We start from the raw sequence: 15,912 nt of genomic DNA on the forward strand, positions 1-15,912 counted from the left end.
AACCAACTGAGACAGCATTTGCTGGGAGAAACACTGCCTGAGACGACCAAACCACTGGTGTATACAGGTAACACTGAGCAGCAGCAGAGATGGAATGTAACAAAAGCGTGTTGGGGTTCATTTTACTGGTGGTGGTCTACCATGTTGAAAGGTCAGTGTGTCATGCTATTGAGTGTGGTAACTTGCACAGGCAAGCTTCACACAAAGTGTTGAATACTTATTTTCCAATGACTGATAAACATACAAACTTTCTACCACATTGCTATATACAATAAAAAAATAAATTGTCACATTCCTTTAGTTTCATAGCAAAGATGTACCTCAGATAATGAGACCAGCAGTGAACGACACACTTCCGCTAACACACTAATGACGGAGCAAATTTTTCCTTTGGCATTTCTGCTAATGTTGAAAACTTGTAGTTCACTTAGCTTCCTCAGTACTTGGGTGTTTTGTAAACTATCATGTGAATAAAATTTGACATTGGTGAATTTTTTTTAATCGCCTTTTAAGAATTCTTTGAGTAGCTTGACATTTATAATCCTGCTCTTATTTCAAAGTGGGTGGAGACTGTTTATGGAGCAGTTTCTTTTCTTCTTTTTCTCGTGTTTATAGAGCTTTTTTCAAAGCCATGTGTTGTTTAGCTGTTTTGAATGTAGAAGGAAAGTAAAACAGCAATGCAGAGACCAGTGGTGGGCACACTTCTGCCATTATCATTGGTGGAACTCATGTCTATGATAAGAGCTTTAGGGTTAGTGCAACTAACTTTTTACGTATCAATGCCACGTAAAAAGAGAGAAACTTCCATCACAAAGACAAGGTTTTATTGTAAACTTAATTTCCTTCCAAATTCCGATGTTTCAGCAATGAAAAGACCAACCTCACCCTATGTAGAGTAATTTGCCCTAAAACCTTGTTGGTAACAACTAGCGTCAAGCATTTAAATTCACTGGCAACTTAATGCTTTGTACTTTTTTTCTTCCTCAGGGGAACTCATCGGGATAAACTATCTGCATGCTCAGACAGGTCGTAAGCTGCGAGTGTTTGCTGATGATCCAGAGCAGCCAGACGGGTCAGAGATTAAGTTGGTGGATGAAGTCATGTCTGAGGAAGACAGGCTTCAGGATGTTTTACTTGAGGATGTGGACGAGGGCTTTGATGAGGTGACAGAGGCCTGCTTGAACACTTCATTTCAGAAGACCAGTGCACCTCAAAAGCCACCTCTGTCTGATTCGTACTTCAAGGATTCTTACTTCGAGCTTGTCCAGGATGCTGCTAGTGAAGAGGGGGTATGCGTTCTCTTTTCAGCTCTTACTGCAGATGCTTTTTCTTTTGTTTTTAGATTGCATATAATGCATTTTTTAAAGATTTTTTTCACAACTCTGTCCAACTGGAGTTCATGAATGAAGCCTCATACCTGCTTTTCAGGAGACTGTGGGTCCAGACGGAGCCCCTGGGTACCAACATGTGGTCCGACTGGCTCGCAAGCTCGTGGACCTCGAAATAAAGGGCAACCTCTGTGATGAAGAAGTTGAACATATCCTACATCTCTGGCAAAACCTCTCGGAGAAAGATAAGCAACCCTCCCGCAATAAAGCTGTCCCGTCTACAGGCTCCACTTCCAGCCGCACCACAAGGACAGAAAGCATTTCCTCCTTGTCGCCTGACGCCAGCCGCCTGGTAGAGACCATCTTCAGGGAGCTGTCCACCCTGTACGGAAGTGACAAGAGGATCATGGGTGTGGTGATAAACCGGTGGTCCCTGGTTTTGCGTCACTATAATGCCATCAGAAACATGGTAGTTAACCATCCAGTTCTCCAAACCAAGACCACCCTCAATCTGTTTGCAATCAACCAAGCGGCCATTTCTCAATGGTATGATTAGCATTCTTTTCCACCACTTTGGCACTTATCTCATAAAATGAGTGTTTGTGATTAGCAGTGAGGGTCGACACTAACTGTTCTCCTTTTACCCTGCAGGCACAAGAGGTTGATGGCTAGAGAGGATATATCTACCCCTTCGTTAACATCAGTGGAGTCCTTCACAGTCGCCCAGGAGCCCCAGCTTGACCCCGGCTCTTCCTCTGTTGTTTGGAACCTACTGGCGACTACAGGAGAGCCTAAAGAGGCACTGTCACAAACCTCTTCTGCCCCTGCTCCTTCCACCAGCACCTCCATGGTTGGGGCTGCTGTTCTTCCTGCGTTAATTAACATCTCCACACGTACCCCGACGCCCATAGCCCCAAAACGGAAAATGGATCAGCAGCAGGTTGAAGTTCCACTGACAACTAGGTGTATTCCTAAACAGAGAGATGTCTGCTTCAGATTTTGCACGAGCTGTGGGAAGCGGAAAATTTGGGATACAGGTCACAGAGTTCTGAGAGCTGCCAATGGGAAGAGGCTGAGCTATTGTCCTGTGGCAGCCAACGGAAAGGGCCCAGAGGAGTGGCTGGCCTCTCTGTAAAGAGCTTCACTTGTGTTGAGCTTGTTGACACTTTTGATATTTTAGTGTAATACAGTACTGTTGACACACATTTGCCTCGGAATCTATAGAAACTGCCAACTTGGGGCGGGGGGGTAAAAACAGCTCAAACAACTTCACAGAGTAACACTGCGGACACTTGACACCTTCCCTTTTCCTGCAACAGCCCACTTGTTCAATGGCTGACAGTCAAACATGCTGCTGCTACGTTGAAACCTCAGTACAAGACAACCATCTCCAGAAAAATATATTTTTAGTTGAATAGGTAAAATGTGATAATGATCTTTTGAGCCATTTTGAAACAGGAAAAACTGAAGGACGGTTGCTGATTCTTTTAGCTAACTGATTAGCACTACAAACTTGTCGTCTGAGGTCTTAAAAAAGGTCAAGTCAGTAAGGTTACCATAACTACTAACTCTGGTTTATCACCAAAATTTCCAGACATGCAGAACCTCAGTAAACTGCTCCTGATTACATCTGCATAGAACAGATTCTTGTTTACACTGTTAAAGAAATATTGCCTGACAATATCAAGAACATTTGTAATTGTAGTACTGTTACTAAAAACTTTGATAATGACTTCAATGAACCCACGTTTTTCTAACCTTTGCAAAATGTTCCCACTACTTTCTATGAACTTGAACATCTCTGCCAATAAGGACACAACTAGTAGTTGGAGAAGGTAGGGTCAGTCCAACTGGTCATCCAGTAAGTCCATGACACTTGAATTGCAACATCATAACCAAATATTCCTTTTAATTTATGATGTTGCACACTCTGACATTACAATGAGGCATTATTGTGTGTTGTAGCTTTGAATAAGTATTTAAAAAGAAAATGAAGTGTGGGGGGAAAAAAAATATCAAGCGTGCCTTTCTCCTCTTTGGTATCCTATTTTTACAAAAAAAAAAATGTGGATGACTATTGTTAGGTATTTTCTGAAACCTACATGGAAAAAGAGAACCACAGACAACGTATATGAGTTTTTAGCCACACTTCTGCAGAAGGAGAAAAACTCTGTCAACTGCTCTTCAGAGCCGTTCACAGAGCGTTCTGCCAATCTTTGGATACTGCTTGTCTTTTATTATCAAACTTCAAAGAGGGAGGATAGGCAAGATAGACAGCAGAGGAAACAGCTGAGGTCGTAAAACATTTTACCTAAACACAGCAAAGGTCGTAAAACAATTTAACATCTGTCCCATRATCTGAGCCCGGTTCAAATCTCGGTCAAACTGTTTCACATGAAGATAACAGGCAGCTGTGACTTCCAGGTCAGTTCACACATACAGTTTAAAGAAGAGAACACTTTAAACTGACTAACATTAGACTGAATATGAACTAAAGTAAGAACAAAATGATAATACCAAAAAATCCCTATCAACTATTTGAGCAAAAATGGACTGAAGTAATGTAATTTTTTGCTGAGTAAAATCTTTGATTACCTATTAAGAACTTGTCCTCGTTTGATGTTCTAGATGTGAATTGCTGGTGTTTTATTTTAAACCCGTCAGTGTGATGGTTTAAAACGGAATGTCATTGGTTTCTTGGATATCCCAGTCAAAAATGGTGTGAAAATGTTATTTTTCTTTAAAATTTTCTATGACAAAGAAAATGCAATTTCAGTGTCCAGCTGAAATTGTGCTCTTGTGACAACCCTTTTCAGTGTGGTGTATTATACAACTGTGCATTTATTGCTTTCACTTGCCTGAACCAATCTTTTGAACCACTCCATTAAAGTACAAGTTAGATAGTAGACTACTGGTGTCCCAAGTCTGTCCTTGAAGGCCGGTGTTCTGACTAGCATATAACACCTGCATCCTGCATGTTTTAGTTATCTCCTGTTGGTAGTAACAACCTTATGTCAATGTTCTTCTTAGGCTTTCTAATGAGCCATCATTTGATCCGGATGTATTAAAACATGCAGGATGTTGGCCCTCAAGAACAGACTTTAGACACCACTGAGGAATAAAACATAATATAAACGCTTTTTTATACCTTTGGTACTAGGCACATTTTATGACTGTTGGAAATTACGCTATTTGATCAAAACGAAGTGAAGTATAACTGCACAGGTATATGTTCTACTGTTTTCTTTCTATTATCAGTCTTTTAAAACACTTCAGGGGAAAAAAGTGACGTGCAAATATTACAGTTGTAAAAAAAATCCCAACAGAAGCAAAACATATGAAGTCATTTGTTTCTGATTATTGTTACAAAGTTTTTAAAAGTTAAAACAACGACCTACACAAAAAATGTGACTTTTTTTTCTGGAAAAAAATTTGTAAAAACGAATCAACTGATGGCTTGTTGCTTAGATTTCCGAGGGACCCTGAATGCGTCCTTTTCCCCGCATCACCCTGCTCTGCTTTAGTTTCAGTTCGATGTCCGTCCGTTTGTCTGAGTGCAGGTGTGCGCGTGAACTCGCCGTTTCCCGTTAAATACCGAAAACTCCAGATGGGAAAGCCGACCATCCAGTGACCGGAGCTTTTACTGGGATAATACCCTAGTGTTTGGGGACTTTCTGTGAGACGAAAGGGGAAAGAATCGAGTTTTGGCGTTAACGTGTTAGCCACAGCACGACAGGTGAACCACGGCTTTCAGATTTCAGACGTTAGCCTCACCGAGAAAGACATTTATTGCTCTGGAAACAAGGAGTCCAGCTTTGCTTGGAAGCCAGGCTGCATAAACCACATACATTATAGAGGTATGAAGCCGGGAATGCTTGTTTTTGACTTGTTTTGCTTTAGCTTATCTCTGTCTCAACGGCGGCACTAATGGAGATTAGTGGAGCAGGTGGAGAGAGTTGGCTAATTATCGGTTGACTCTGAAAGCGTCGTTACGACTAAAATTTGACACGTTTAACGTGTTGGTTTCGACTAAATAAAGCCATGGCCTGCGTTGTCAGGTGGAGAATTGTCAACTAATGTAGAAATATGTTGGAGAACACCAATTAGTTTTCATCTAAAGTGAAAAACAACCAGCAGGTTCCAGCTTATTTCCAGGTCATAGCCTTCAGGCATAGGGGCGGCTGTTTACACTAAAGTTGACATCAAAATAAAGGTTTAAAACGGGATTTATTTAGTCATATACGTTTTTAATTTTTCTTTTTTCAAAGAAAGTGAAAATTAAATGAGTGAACAACTAAAACTTGAGGTAAAACTAATTTATGATTAAATCCGTTTATTTTAAATCAAAGGAAATCTTTTTTTTTCTCACTTTGGTTGAACCACTACGTTTGTTTAATTGTGCAAACAAATTAACTTAAATTTTTAAATCCCAGTTGATCTTGGTCATTTCATGGTTTATCTCCTGGTGGATAAAATGTATTGTTGCCCACAAAGTGGTAAATAAATGCTTAAAAACAGTAAATTATGTGGCTGGTTTTCAGGTGCAGATGGACATTAAACAAGGTTTCAGTGGCCCGAAAGTTTAAGATGAAACCAGGGCTCTGTCATCAACAGGACTAAGAAAAAAATATGAGAAATCCTGGGATTGTTTGTAATATCAACAGGAAATCCTCAAACACTGATGCCAAATCAAGCAAAATGGCTGCTGCAGACTCTCTGACTGGAGAGTTAAATATTGTTTTAATACCATTAAACCAAAAACCCACATGACCAAAATGTACTCACTTTATTTACGGTAGAATCAGCATGTTTTTTTGGTAACCACATAGTTGGATTGTTTTTCCTTGCTAAGAAAGTTCTTGGAGTTTGGAAGACATTGAGAAGTCAGCGGAAACTCTGGAATAACTGGATCGACATTTTAAGTTAATGCTGAAGATTTGTTGGAGTCAGAATTCATGAAATGTTTGAAAATGGTAACAAACCACACAAGTGATGAAGCAGGAGGATTAATGTTATTTTTGTTGGCCTGCATTTGTCTTACCAGTAATTTGGCGAGCTACGTCAATAAATCCAGTTTCAGATATGCAACACGTGGCTCACTAAAGCAAGATGAGGCAGGTGTTTAACTTTCAGTTCAAAAATGCTTTCAAAAACGCCCCATCAATCCCATACGGAAACTTAAAGGTAACTCGTATCATCTAAGTACCCTCGGAGTCATTTGCTTTTGCCACTTCGTTTTAAAGGAGCAGAGCAGAGAGACGGTGGAGTTGGCGATATATTAAGGGAAATCTTCTAAACAAAGAATTTTAATCGGTAAAAGGTTCTAAAATCTCAATGCCTTTTGAAGAATCTGTAATCAGAATACATCATTGCAATCCATGGTCTCCATGATCTTTGACCTCTTCCCTCATCCAACTCCTTCCTCCGCCTGCAGGTCTCTCCTCGAGGTCCGCTGCCTGAAAAGCGCCATGGCCTCCGCCCACTCGGAACAGTGCAGCGTCCTGCAGGACGAGCTCACCTGCCCGGTGTGCCTCGACGTGTACCGGGATCCCCGCCTGCTCCCCTGCGGACATAACTTCTGCAAGATCTGCCTCGACCGGCTGAGGCGGCAGGCGGAGCGAGGCCGCGTCCGCTGTCCGGAGTGCCGAGAAAACCACCAGAGTGGCACCAACTTCCAGAAAAACTTCAAGCTAGCCAACATCGCCGACGACTACCTCCGCAGGCGGAGGGCCATGACGGCGGCCGCCTCCGCTTTAAAGTCCCAGGAACCGCTTTCGTTCTCCGCAGCACAGCTAGCCAAGACCATCTTCGCCGTTCAGTGCGACTACTGCCCCGCAGCAGCCGCCGGCGCCTCAGGATTCAGTTCCTTTGGGGAGAAGTCCTCTACTAGTGCTTGTCTTTCTCAGGAAAGCAAAGACAAGCAGGACGCCGCTTCGTCAACACTGGCGGTCAAGACGTGCCTGAAGTGCGAGGTGTCCATGTGCCAGGAGCACCTGAAGCCACACCTGGAGCTGCCGGCGTTCCGGGAGCATGTTCTCGCAGACCCAATGCTGGACTTCTGGAAGAGGAAGTGCCTGGATCACGACGAAGTCTACAGGTAGAAGGCAGATGTTACAGCCTATGCGCTCTTCTTCTTTTATTCTCTTAATTTTATAATGAAACTGCAAAAAAACTGTAGACCATTCCCTTATAATCATAAAACAAAAAGAGCAATACATGGATTTCAGAATTTCCCCAGAAAACCTGCAAAGCCCAGTGCTAGGAGTGCGAGGGCAGTCTACCAGCATGTTTGTGCTAAAAATTGTTAGAAATTTGGAGGAGCACGAATAGGTGTCATAATTAAAAATGACAGCTTGTGAGGTCAATTTACAGGCGCAGGGACAGCGTAATTTGTGTGGACCCCTCCAATGTGTCAACCATAAACCTAGCTTAATCCATCTTTATTTTAAATAGGGTTTTTTATGCCACAGTGGCGGGGCAAGTAAAGCCTGGTGGCCCGCCAGTGTGTTCATAATACACTTGGGGAAAACACTGGATTTTATCCATGAATTGAATTTAGGATATTTTTAATAATTTGTTTTTGGAAAATGTATATATACACTGCTCAAAAAATAAAGGGAACACTCAAATAACACATCCTAGATCTGAATGAATGAAATATTCTCATTGAATACTTTGTTCTGTACAAAGTTGAATGTGCTGACAACAAAATCACACAAAAATCATCAATGGAAATCAAATTTATTAACCAATGGAGACCTGGATTTGGAGCCACACACAAAATTAATGTGAAAAAACACACTACAGGCTGATTCAACTTTAATGTAATGTCCTTAAAACAAGTCAAAATGAGGCTCAGTATTGTGTGTGGCCTCCACGTGCCTGTATGACCTCCCTACAACGCCTGGGCATGCTCCTGATGAGGTGACAGATGGTCTCCTGAGGGATCTCCTCCCAGACCTGGACTAAAGCATCCGCCAACTCCTGGACAGTCTGTGGTGCAACGTGACGTTGGTGGATGGAGCGAGACATGATGTCCCAGATGTGCTTAATTGGATTCAGGTCTGGGGAACAGGCGGGCCAGTCCATAGCTTCAATGCCTTCATCTTGCAGGAACTGCTGACACACTCCAGCCACATGAGGTCTAGCATTGTCCTGCATTAGGAGGAACCCAGGGCCAACCGCACCAGCATATGGTCTCACAGGGGGTCTGAGGATCTCATCTCGGTACCTAATGGAAGTCAGGCTACCTCTGGTGAGCACATGGAGGGCTGTGCGGCCCTCCAAAGAAATGCCGCCCCACACCATTACTGACCCACTGCCAAACCGGTCATGCTGAAGGATGTTGCAGGCAGCAGACCGCTCTCCACGGCGTCTCCAGACTCTGTCACGTCTGTCACATGTGCTCAGTGGAACCTGCTTTCATTGGTGAAGAGCACAAGGTGCCAGTGGCGAATTTGCCAATCCTGGTGTTCTCTGGCAAATGCCAAGCGTCCTGCACGGTGTTGGGCTGTGAGCACAACCCCCATCTGTGGACGTCAGGCCCTCATACCATCCTCATGGAGTCGGTTTCTAACCGTTTGTGCAGACACATGCACATTTGTGGCCTGCTGGAGGTCATTTTGCAGGACTCTGGCAGTGCTCCTCCTGTTCCTTCTTGCACTAAGGCGGAGGTAGCCGTCCTGCTGCTAGGTCGTTGCCCTCCTACGGCCTCCTCCACGTCTCCTGGTAGCGCCTCCAGCCTCTGGACACTACGCTGACAGACACAGCAAGCCTTCTTGCCACAGCTCGCATTGATGTGCCATCCTGGATGAGCTGCACTACCTGAGCCACTTGTGTGGGTTGTAGAGTCTGTCTCATGCTACCACGAGTGTGAAAGCACCACCAACATTCAAAACTGACCAAAACATCAGCCAGACAGCATAGGTACTGAGAAGTAGTCTGTGGTCCCCGCCTGCAGAACCACTCCTTTATTGAGTGTCTTGCTAATTGCCAATAATTTCCATCTGTTGTCTATTTCATTTGCACAACAGCTGGTGAAATTGATTGTCAATCAGTGTTGCTTCCTAAGGGGACAATTTGATTTCACAGAAGTTTGATTTATTTGGAGTTATATTGTGTTAAGTGTTCCCTTTATTTTTTTTGAGCAGTGTATATACACTGCTCAAAAAAGTTGGCGCCATGTTGTTGTTTGAGAAAGTGATTTCTCAAACAAAGATTTCTCTTTGTGTTACTGTCTCACCTAAACCCACAGATCTTCTGACAAACAGAAAACCTGCTGCAAATTCTCACTTTTATAATCACAGCAAACACATCTACTGCAGTGGTTGGAGTTTTACTCTACTGATCTGTTCAGGGTGCTCCATTCTTTTTTTAATGAGATGACAAGAAACAAGTTCAGTTTTTACAAGTTGTTTATTTTTATGATGATAAAGGAAACTGAGTCAGAAGGATTTCATGTTTCCCAGTCTGAACAAAGTTACTAATGGTTCAATAATGGCAGATTTTCATAAGCATCAGAATAACGCTGCCATATCTTAAGATTCTTAATATTTTATCTATGATTGCAACTAGTCTACAGAAATGTTGCTTCTCCCACACAGTAATCAGATTTTAAGATTGACTTGATCTGAAGTAAGTGTCTGTTTTCTATATTTTATTTCCTGTTATTCTCCAGATATTACTGTATGGATGACAAGATGTGTGTTTGCAACGCCTGCACCATAGAGGGAGGACACTCAGGACACACCATCAAGACCCTGAAGAACACCATGAAGGATCTGAAGGTACCAACAGAGCCTTCTAGGAGTTTTATCCCATCTGCTGCTTCTGCTGACTTCAAGTTCATCACAATCACGTCATGCTGTTTCCAAGACAGCAATTAATAACAAAAAGTCAGAATTAAAATCCACTGACTGCCTTAAGGTTTTGTCTCAAAAGAAAATAAACTGTTAAACATATTTATCAAATAATTGACCACTTATGCCATCTGTAACCACTGAAACTGATCTGTTGGTTTACACATGTGACCAGCAGCACAGTGACACTGAGTCATTGTTTCTAAGCCACCCAAAAATGAGGAAAAATGTCTGATCAGTTTTATTTAGTGCGGCACACTTCCTCCTCTCACTCTTTCAGCTGGAGTTTTAGGACATGTAGAAAATATGAAAAAAATAACACAATGTCTGTCACATTTGGTCATATTCTGATCACATTAGTGGTACTAAGAGAGGTTTATATTGTCTAGGAAAGTAGCTGGTTTGTTTTAATGTCAGGATAAATATGGGAAAATGTCATATTGCCCCCCCTTATTTCTACAGGACTTGTTGATGCTCAATAAATGTAGTGCTTTCTTTTTTATATTAATTTCTATTTGTATTACATACTTTGTTTAATTTGTGATTAAACGCAACAGTTGGAGTAATTTACTTAACCATATTTTAGGCTTATTCAAATATTTCAAGGAAGGAAAATTTTCCATTTAATAAGTCTTAATTGAACTTTTCTTTCTTATTCTGTCTGATTTTGAAAAAATAAAGATAACAATGCTTTAATGAAACCAAGTATAGAAAACTAACCATTATCATGATGAGTAGATCACTAATTAATGAGTAGATCACTCTACTAGTTCTCTAGTTCCACTCTAAAAACTGAAAGCTAGTTTCTGCATTTAGTTGGTTTCTGATTAGTGGAGCCTACAAATTATAAGATTCAATCACTAATCAGTTTTAGGTAAAAATTTTGAAGTCAAATGTACTGGATGTTACACAATATCCAAAGAAAATGTATAACACTGAGTGTGGAAATGTGAGATTTTGAAATTAAAAAAAGGCATTGAAGAGCTGAGACGAACTAGAAATCTGTTTATAAACAGCAAGAATCCATTTTCTTTCAGATTTACTTCAACCAAGGCAAATATGTTAGATAATGAAAGGACAGTCATGTGACTTGTCCAGCTTCTCTGGGTGTTAAAGCCACTTCCTGTTCTTTGTTTCCTATGAACAATGCCACATAGAGAGGAGATGCTTCCAGTCTACTGCTGTGGAGATGACAAGAAGCAGAAATGTCACAAATTCACCTAAAAGTGAAGCGTAATAAACCACCAAAAACCTGCAGACGTGACCTTGTCCAAAACATTGAAAACATTTACTTTTATCTCAGGATGCAGTTTTGTTATGGACACCATTTTATATTACATGAATTTTTTAGGAGCTCCAGAGACCAAATTGAATTCTATTTTTTTTCTTCATGTAGGTATTGTCATCTTGCTGCTTGTATGACATGTTAGTAATTTCTGCAATGTAACTTGAATTGAACCCCTTCATGTTGCTGTCCTCCAGAGCGCTATGGACAAACAGCTGTACAGACTGGAGAGGAAGAACAGCCTGGCAGAGCGGAAGCTGCAGGAGCAGAAGGAGAAGGAGAGACAAAATAAGGTAAAACACAACAATCCAACCTGTTCACCTGGGTTTAACTCGTCTATTAAATGCTGCTTTCATGACACCCCTGGTTTGGGATTGTGTTCTCTGATAAATGACTTTAGATCACTTGGGAATCAAAATCAAGATACCTTACATTTGACATTTGCTGTGTTAAAAATGTCATTTTCTTTTGCCTTGAGAATTTTTCTGGAGTTATGGACAAGACGCTTTGGAGCTCGTCTGGTTCAGAAGCGCGTTCCAAACCTTTGGTTGAAATGGCGCCTTTAATTCCAGTCTCCAATACACACAGAACAGAAAACATTAAAGAGAATGCCATGTTGTGTTGATCCATTTATAGTCTAAACAGAGGAGCCTGCAGGTTATCTTGAGGAAATTAAGATGCAGAAGATAAATAGATCATAACAAGCAATGTGTGCTACACAACCAATGAGGATGCAGGCCCCGCCGCTCCAAGAATTAAACTTAACTCGCACTGCGGGTTAAGTTGTTACCCTCCCGTGCCTAGGAGGGGCGTGGTAAATGTAAGATCTGTCTGCTTTGGGGAAGCAAAATCACACAAAAGAATCCCTGTGGAAGCGCACGTGTGGACAGCACACAGGGTAAAAAGGTCTCAGGGTTCAATTTAACGGTTTGGATCAGACGGATCCAAGTGACTGATGAACTAGCACAGATTTCTCTGTAGATGAAGACCAGCAGGAAGTTGTGAGGCACTGGGCTCCACTTAAGTTGAAGTGCTTAAGTGAAATTGTTTAATTTATTATAAATTATTGGGGCCACAGTCAGTGGTTTTCGTCACTATGCAGGAAAAGTAAGATGCTTCCATCTGCCCTGTGTGATGGGATTTGGATTCACCGTCCAACTAGGTGAATATGAACAGACTATGTTAACATGATTATAATCTGACGGGTAAAAATTGTACATGCCAGATTTTTTTTATGCCATCCATTAAAATGATAGACACCAAAAAAGTTTAGCATGACCTCTTGCCTACCATGTACCTTCAATTAGATCAAACATGAGCTTGATTTAGTAACTTTTATAATGGAATTTTGTCTTTTGTAATATCAGAGTGATGTCATTAATGACGGTATTTTGTGCGTTTTTCCCTCTGAGACTGAGTTTGTACCTCTGTCCTTCCTGCCTGGTGTTTCATCCAGAAGTTCAAGGAGGATGCAGAGCAGTGCCTGACGCTCCTGGAGGACGAGATGAAGACCAGAGTGCAGCGCTTCATCCTCACACTGAGAGAATTCACTCGCACCCAGTGTGAGATCAACGGCTCGGCCATTCAGAAGAACATCTCCAGGATCTGTCAGGACCAGGCGCGCCTCGACGAGGTGCGCTGCAGCATCGAAAGCCTCGTGCAGGAGAGCGACCCCTTCCGCTTTGTGGAGGTAAGCACTTCTCACCAGTTTGTTCCGATGCAATACCTGCTGGTAATGATTTTATATTTCAGACTACTAATGTTAAAACAGTTGGCTTGGAGAAAAAAGTGATCTTTATTTGAATAAAAAAATAAATAAACTAATGAAAAGCTGAATACATTTTATGTATTGATTAGCGTAACTTGTGCCTAACTTTGTTCATGTTCTGTGTGTCTGAATGTTCTGTCTTGATTTCAGGCATATAAAACCACAGGAAAACAGTAAGTACCAATTTCATCTTTATCATTTATTGATGGTTATTTAATTTGATCTGTTTGATGTCATACAATGGAATTGTTTTTGTACTTTCAAACTAAATACAAGGAACTATGGAAATCTATGTCTATTATCTATCACTCTAAAAACTTTTATTCCTTTCACAACCTGATTTGATTCATTTAATGTGTAGACTTATAGATGTCTTCATTAAATATCGGTAAGCATATTTTATTTCTAAAATATCTTCCAGATGAAAATCGGTTCTCGACAAGAAAATGAAAAAGCAATAAAATGACCAGAATTTCAAGTTAAACTTGGGAATCTTGAATTAAAACAGTGAAACTTCATATCTGCATTACACAAGTGTGTATCTATCTTGAGTCTCAGTGTAATGATGCTCCTGCAGCTCTTTCTAAGGATCTGAAGCTGTATCTTTTTCAGTTTCATCTCCAGCTATTATTGGCTGCCAAGGATATTTTTTGGACGTGTCAAAACTCCCAAGGCAGTAGAATTGTAACTCTTCACTGTTTAAATATACTGTACATGTGTACATGTGCAGTATATTCAGTGTCTTATTCAGACGTTTTTGTGTTGTTTCCTTCAGTGGTTCTTGGTGCAGCGCCACCACAGGCGAGAAGAGGAACAGGATTTTCAATTAGTTCAGTTCATTTGACATTCCAGTGTGAAAGAAAACCACTCCAGCTGAAAATGTAATAAATGTTACAACTTTGGTCAGAGTCTGGTGTGAAAACACTCCAAAATTCAGAATTGTGTTGCGGTTAAGTGGCCAAAACAAGACTTTAGACTTAGAGTAGAATCACAGTCTCATTTATGTCCTCTCCAAAACAGGAATACTTTATGAACCTGCCAGGACTTAATTTAATCAGGATAATGACGGCGTTTATGTTCGACTCGAATTGTTTTTAGGTCTGTGTATTGGTGCCACCATGCTACTCAGGATCTATAAATCACCTTTAAACAGGCTTTACCTCATACCTGTAAATAATTGAAATTTCTCCTTACTGTAACTATTTTCATTATGACAGGTGCCGCAGACAGCTTAGGAAAAATATGTTTTACCCCGAGTACGTCGAAATGGAGACGGAGATTCTTGGAATAAGGATGGAGGAGGAAATGACCAAATTTCTTGACGATCTACCTTGTCACATCGTCGCTGCCATCAACTCCTTATGTGAGTTTTTATTTTAATTTTCAAACGTTCAATACATTCCAAACGTGTAGAAAATCACATTGCTCTGAACCCCACCAACCCTCAGGTAGTCTTTCTGACCACGAGGAGGAGGAGGAACACGAGGACAACGAGGAAGAGGTGGCCGAGGATGAGGACGACGACGATGAAGACGAACTGGAGGACAGCAGCGAAGAGGAAATGAGGAGCGACGAAGAGGAAGAAGAAGCGCACGACGACCTGGCCGACGACCACATAAGCCTATGGGAGGATGACGAAGGGGAGGAGGAGGAAGGAGAGGAGGAGGAGGAAGGAGATGAGGATGAAGATGAAGACGAAGACAATGAGGATGTAGAGGAAGAGGAGGAGGACGATGAGGAAGAGCGAGGGGTTTAAGTGAAGCGATTAGCCGTGGTAGGACCAGATGTTTGAACGTTTCCTCCCGCTGGATCCACTTGAAGCTAACTGCACTGACAACCCAATGCTAAACTGTGATGCTACCGCTAAGCTACATCAAAGTGCTTTATATCAGAGATTCACTGTAGATAAAAACCCGGCTCTCATCAAAAACATGAATGTACCATGACATAATATGTACCAAACCTTTGCATGGCTGCACTGCTCCATTTTTTATCACTTTGATAAATATTTTACTAAATTCAATATATTTCCCTGCAGAGGCATAGAAAGGCAACCGTAGTCTTGCCTGATAAGAAATGTATGTTTATTCATTTGAAGAAAAAGCATTCAATTTCTTACATTCACTTTGTCAGCATGTTTGGTTTCTCAAGGAAAAGCGAACACCAAAACACCTGGCCTGGTGTTTGAACAAGCTGTGTGTGTGTGTGTGGTGCTGTTTTATGCATTACAGGTTAAAGTGTGTGTGTGGCAGCGAGAGGAAGTATTGCAATGTGATACGTTTACATTAGATGGTAGAAAAAATAAGGCTTTAAAAGCAGTGCTTGCATTGTATAAAGAATTGTCAAATGTTTCTATGCACACTTCATACGTGAATTTTAAAGGAGCAGTTTTAGGTCGTATCAAATTTTGCACTTTAACATTCAAATATTCCAGACAGAACAGAACATCTTTTTACTAAAGATTGATTTTTTTCTGATTGTGACTGTAAGGGGCCAAAATAAGATAATATGTGCATATTATTAATAAAGTCTGAATTGAATATTTCAAATGATGTTGCTTGCCTGACTTGGAGCATCAAGTTCACTCAACAGAAATGTCATATCTTTTTTCAAATGCTGTCAGCTAACAGTAGATTGTCTTCAGAAAACATCAGTGTAGTCTGTCAATAACTG

The 15,912-nt window shown here is 41.1% G+C and overlaps 2 protein-coding genes across 3 annotated transcripts in view; both read left to right on the top strand.

Moving 5' to 3' along the window:
* LOC103472729 (uncharacterized) overlaps positions 1–3,061 on the top strand; it is a 17,692-nt gene extending 14,631 nt beyond the window's left edge. Inside the window, exons 10-13 of the mRNA XM_008422548.2 lie at positions 1–67; positions 988–1,289; positions 1,429–1,874; positions 1,980–3,061. Coding sequence (XP_008420770.1) covers positions 1–67; positions 988–1,289; positions 1,429–1,874; positions 1,980–2,463 — 1,299 coding nt within the window. The 3' untranslated portion in view covers positions 2,464–3,061. The remainder of the gene's footprint in view (positions 68–987; positions 1,290–1,428; positions 1,875–1,979) is intronic.
* A 732-nt stretch (positions 3,062–3,793) lies between these two features.
* On the top strand, positions 3,794–15,788 carry LOC103472730 (E3 ubiquitin/ISG15 ligase TRIM25). Of its 2 annotated transcripts, XM_008422551.2 has the most exons (9): positions 3,794–5,185; positions 6,572–6,641; positions 6,763–7,425; positions 10,006–10,114; positions 11,669–11,764; positions 12,928–13,161; positions 13,390–13,412; positions 14,457–14,602; positions 14,688–15,788. In XM_008422551.2, the coding sequence occupies exons 3-9, from the start codon at positions 6,797–6,799 to the stop codon at positions 14,993–14,995; spliced, it is 1,545 nt and encodes a 514-aa protein (XP_008420773.1). In that variant the 5' UTR covers positions 3,794–5,185; positions 6,572–6,641; positions 6,763–6,796; the 3' UTR covers positions 14,996–15,788. The 2 variants fall into 2 exon arrangements, with proteins under 2 accessions (XP_008420773.1, XP_008420772.1); XM_008422550.2 differs by lacking the exon at positions 6,572–6,641.
* The last annotated feature ends 124 nt before the right edge of the window (positions 15,789–15,912 follow it).

Source organism: Poecilia reticulata, linkage group LG11 (assembly GCF_000633615.1).
Source record: "Poecilia reticulata strain Guanapo linkage group LG11, Guppy_female_1.0+MT, whole genome shotgun sequence".
In the NCBI taxonomy this organism is placed as follows: Eukaryota; Metazoa; Chordata; class Actinopteri; order Cyprinodontiformes; family Poeciliidae; genus Poecilia; species Poecilia reticulata.

Bases quoted from the DNA above. Each gene is read 5' to 3' on its own strand.
- LOC103472730 (XM_008422551.2), top strand. From the start codon at position 6,797: ATGGCCTCCGCCCACTCGGAACAGTGCAGCGTCCTGCAGGACGAGCTC. The intron at 13,162-13,389 runs GTAAGCACTTCT...TCTTGATTTCAG, and splicing joins ACCCCTTCCGCTTTGTGGAG to GCATATAAAACCACAGGAAA. The intron at 14,603-14,687 runs GTGAGTTTTTAT...ACCAACCCTCAG, and splicing joins CGCTGCCATCAACTCCTTAT to GTAGTCTTTCTGACCACGAG.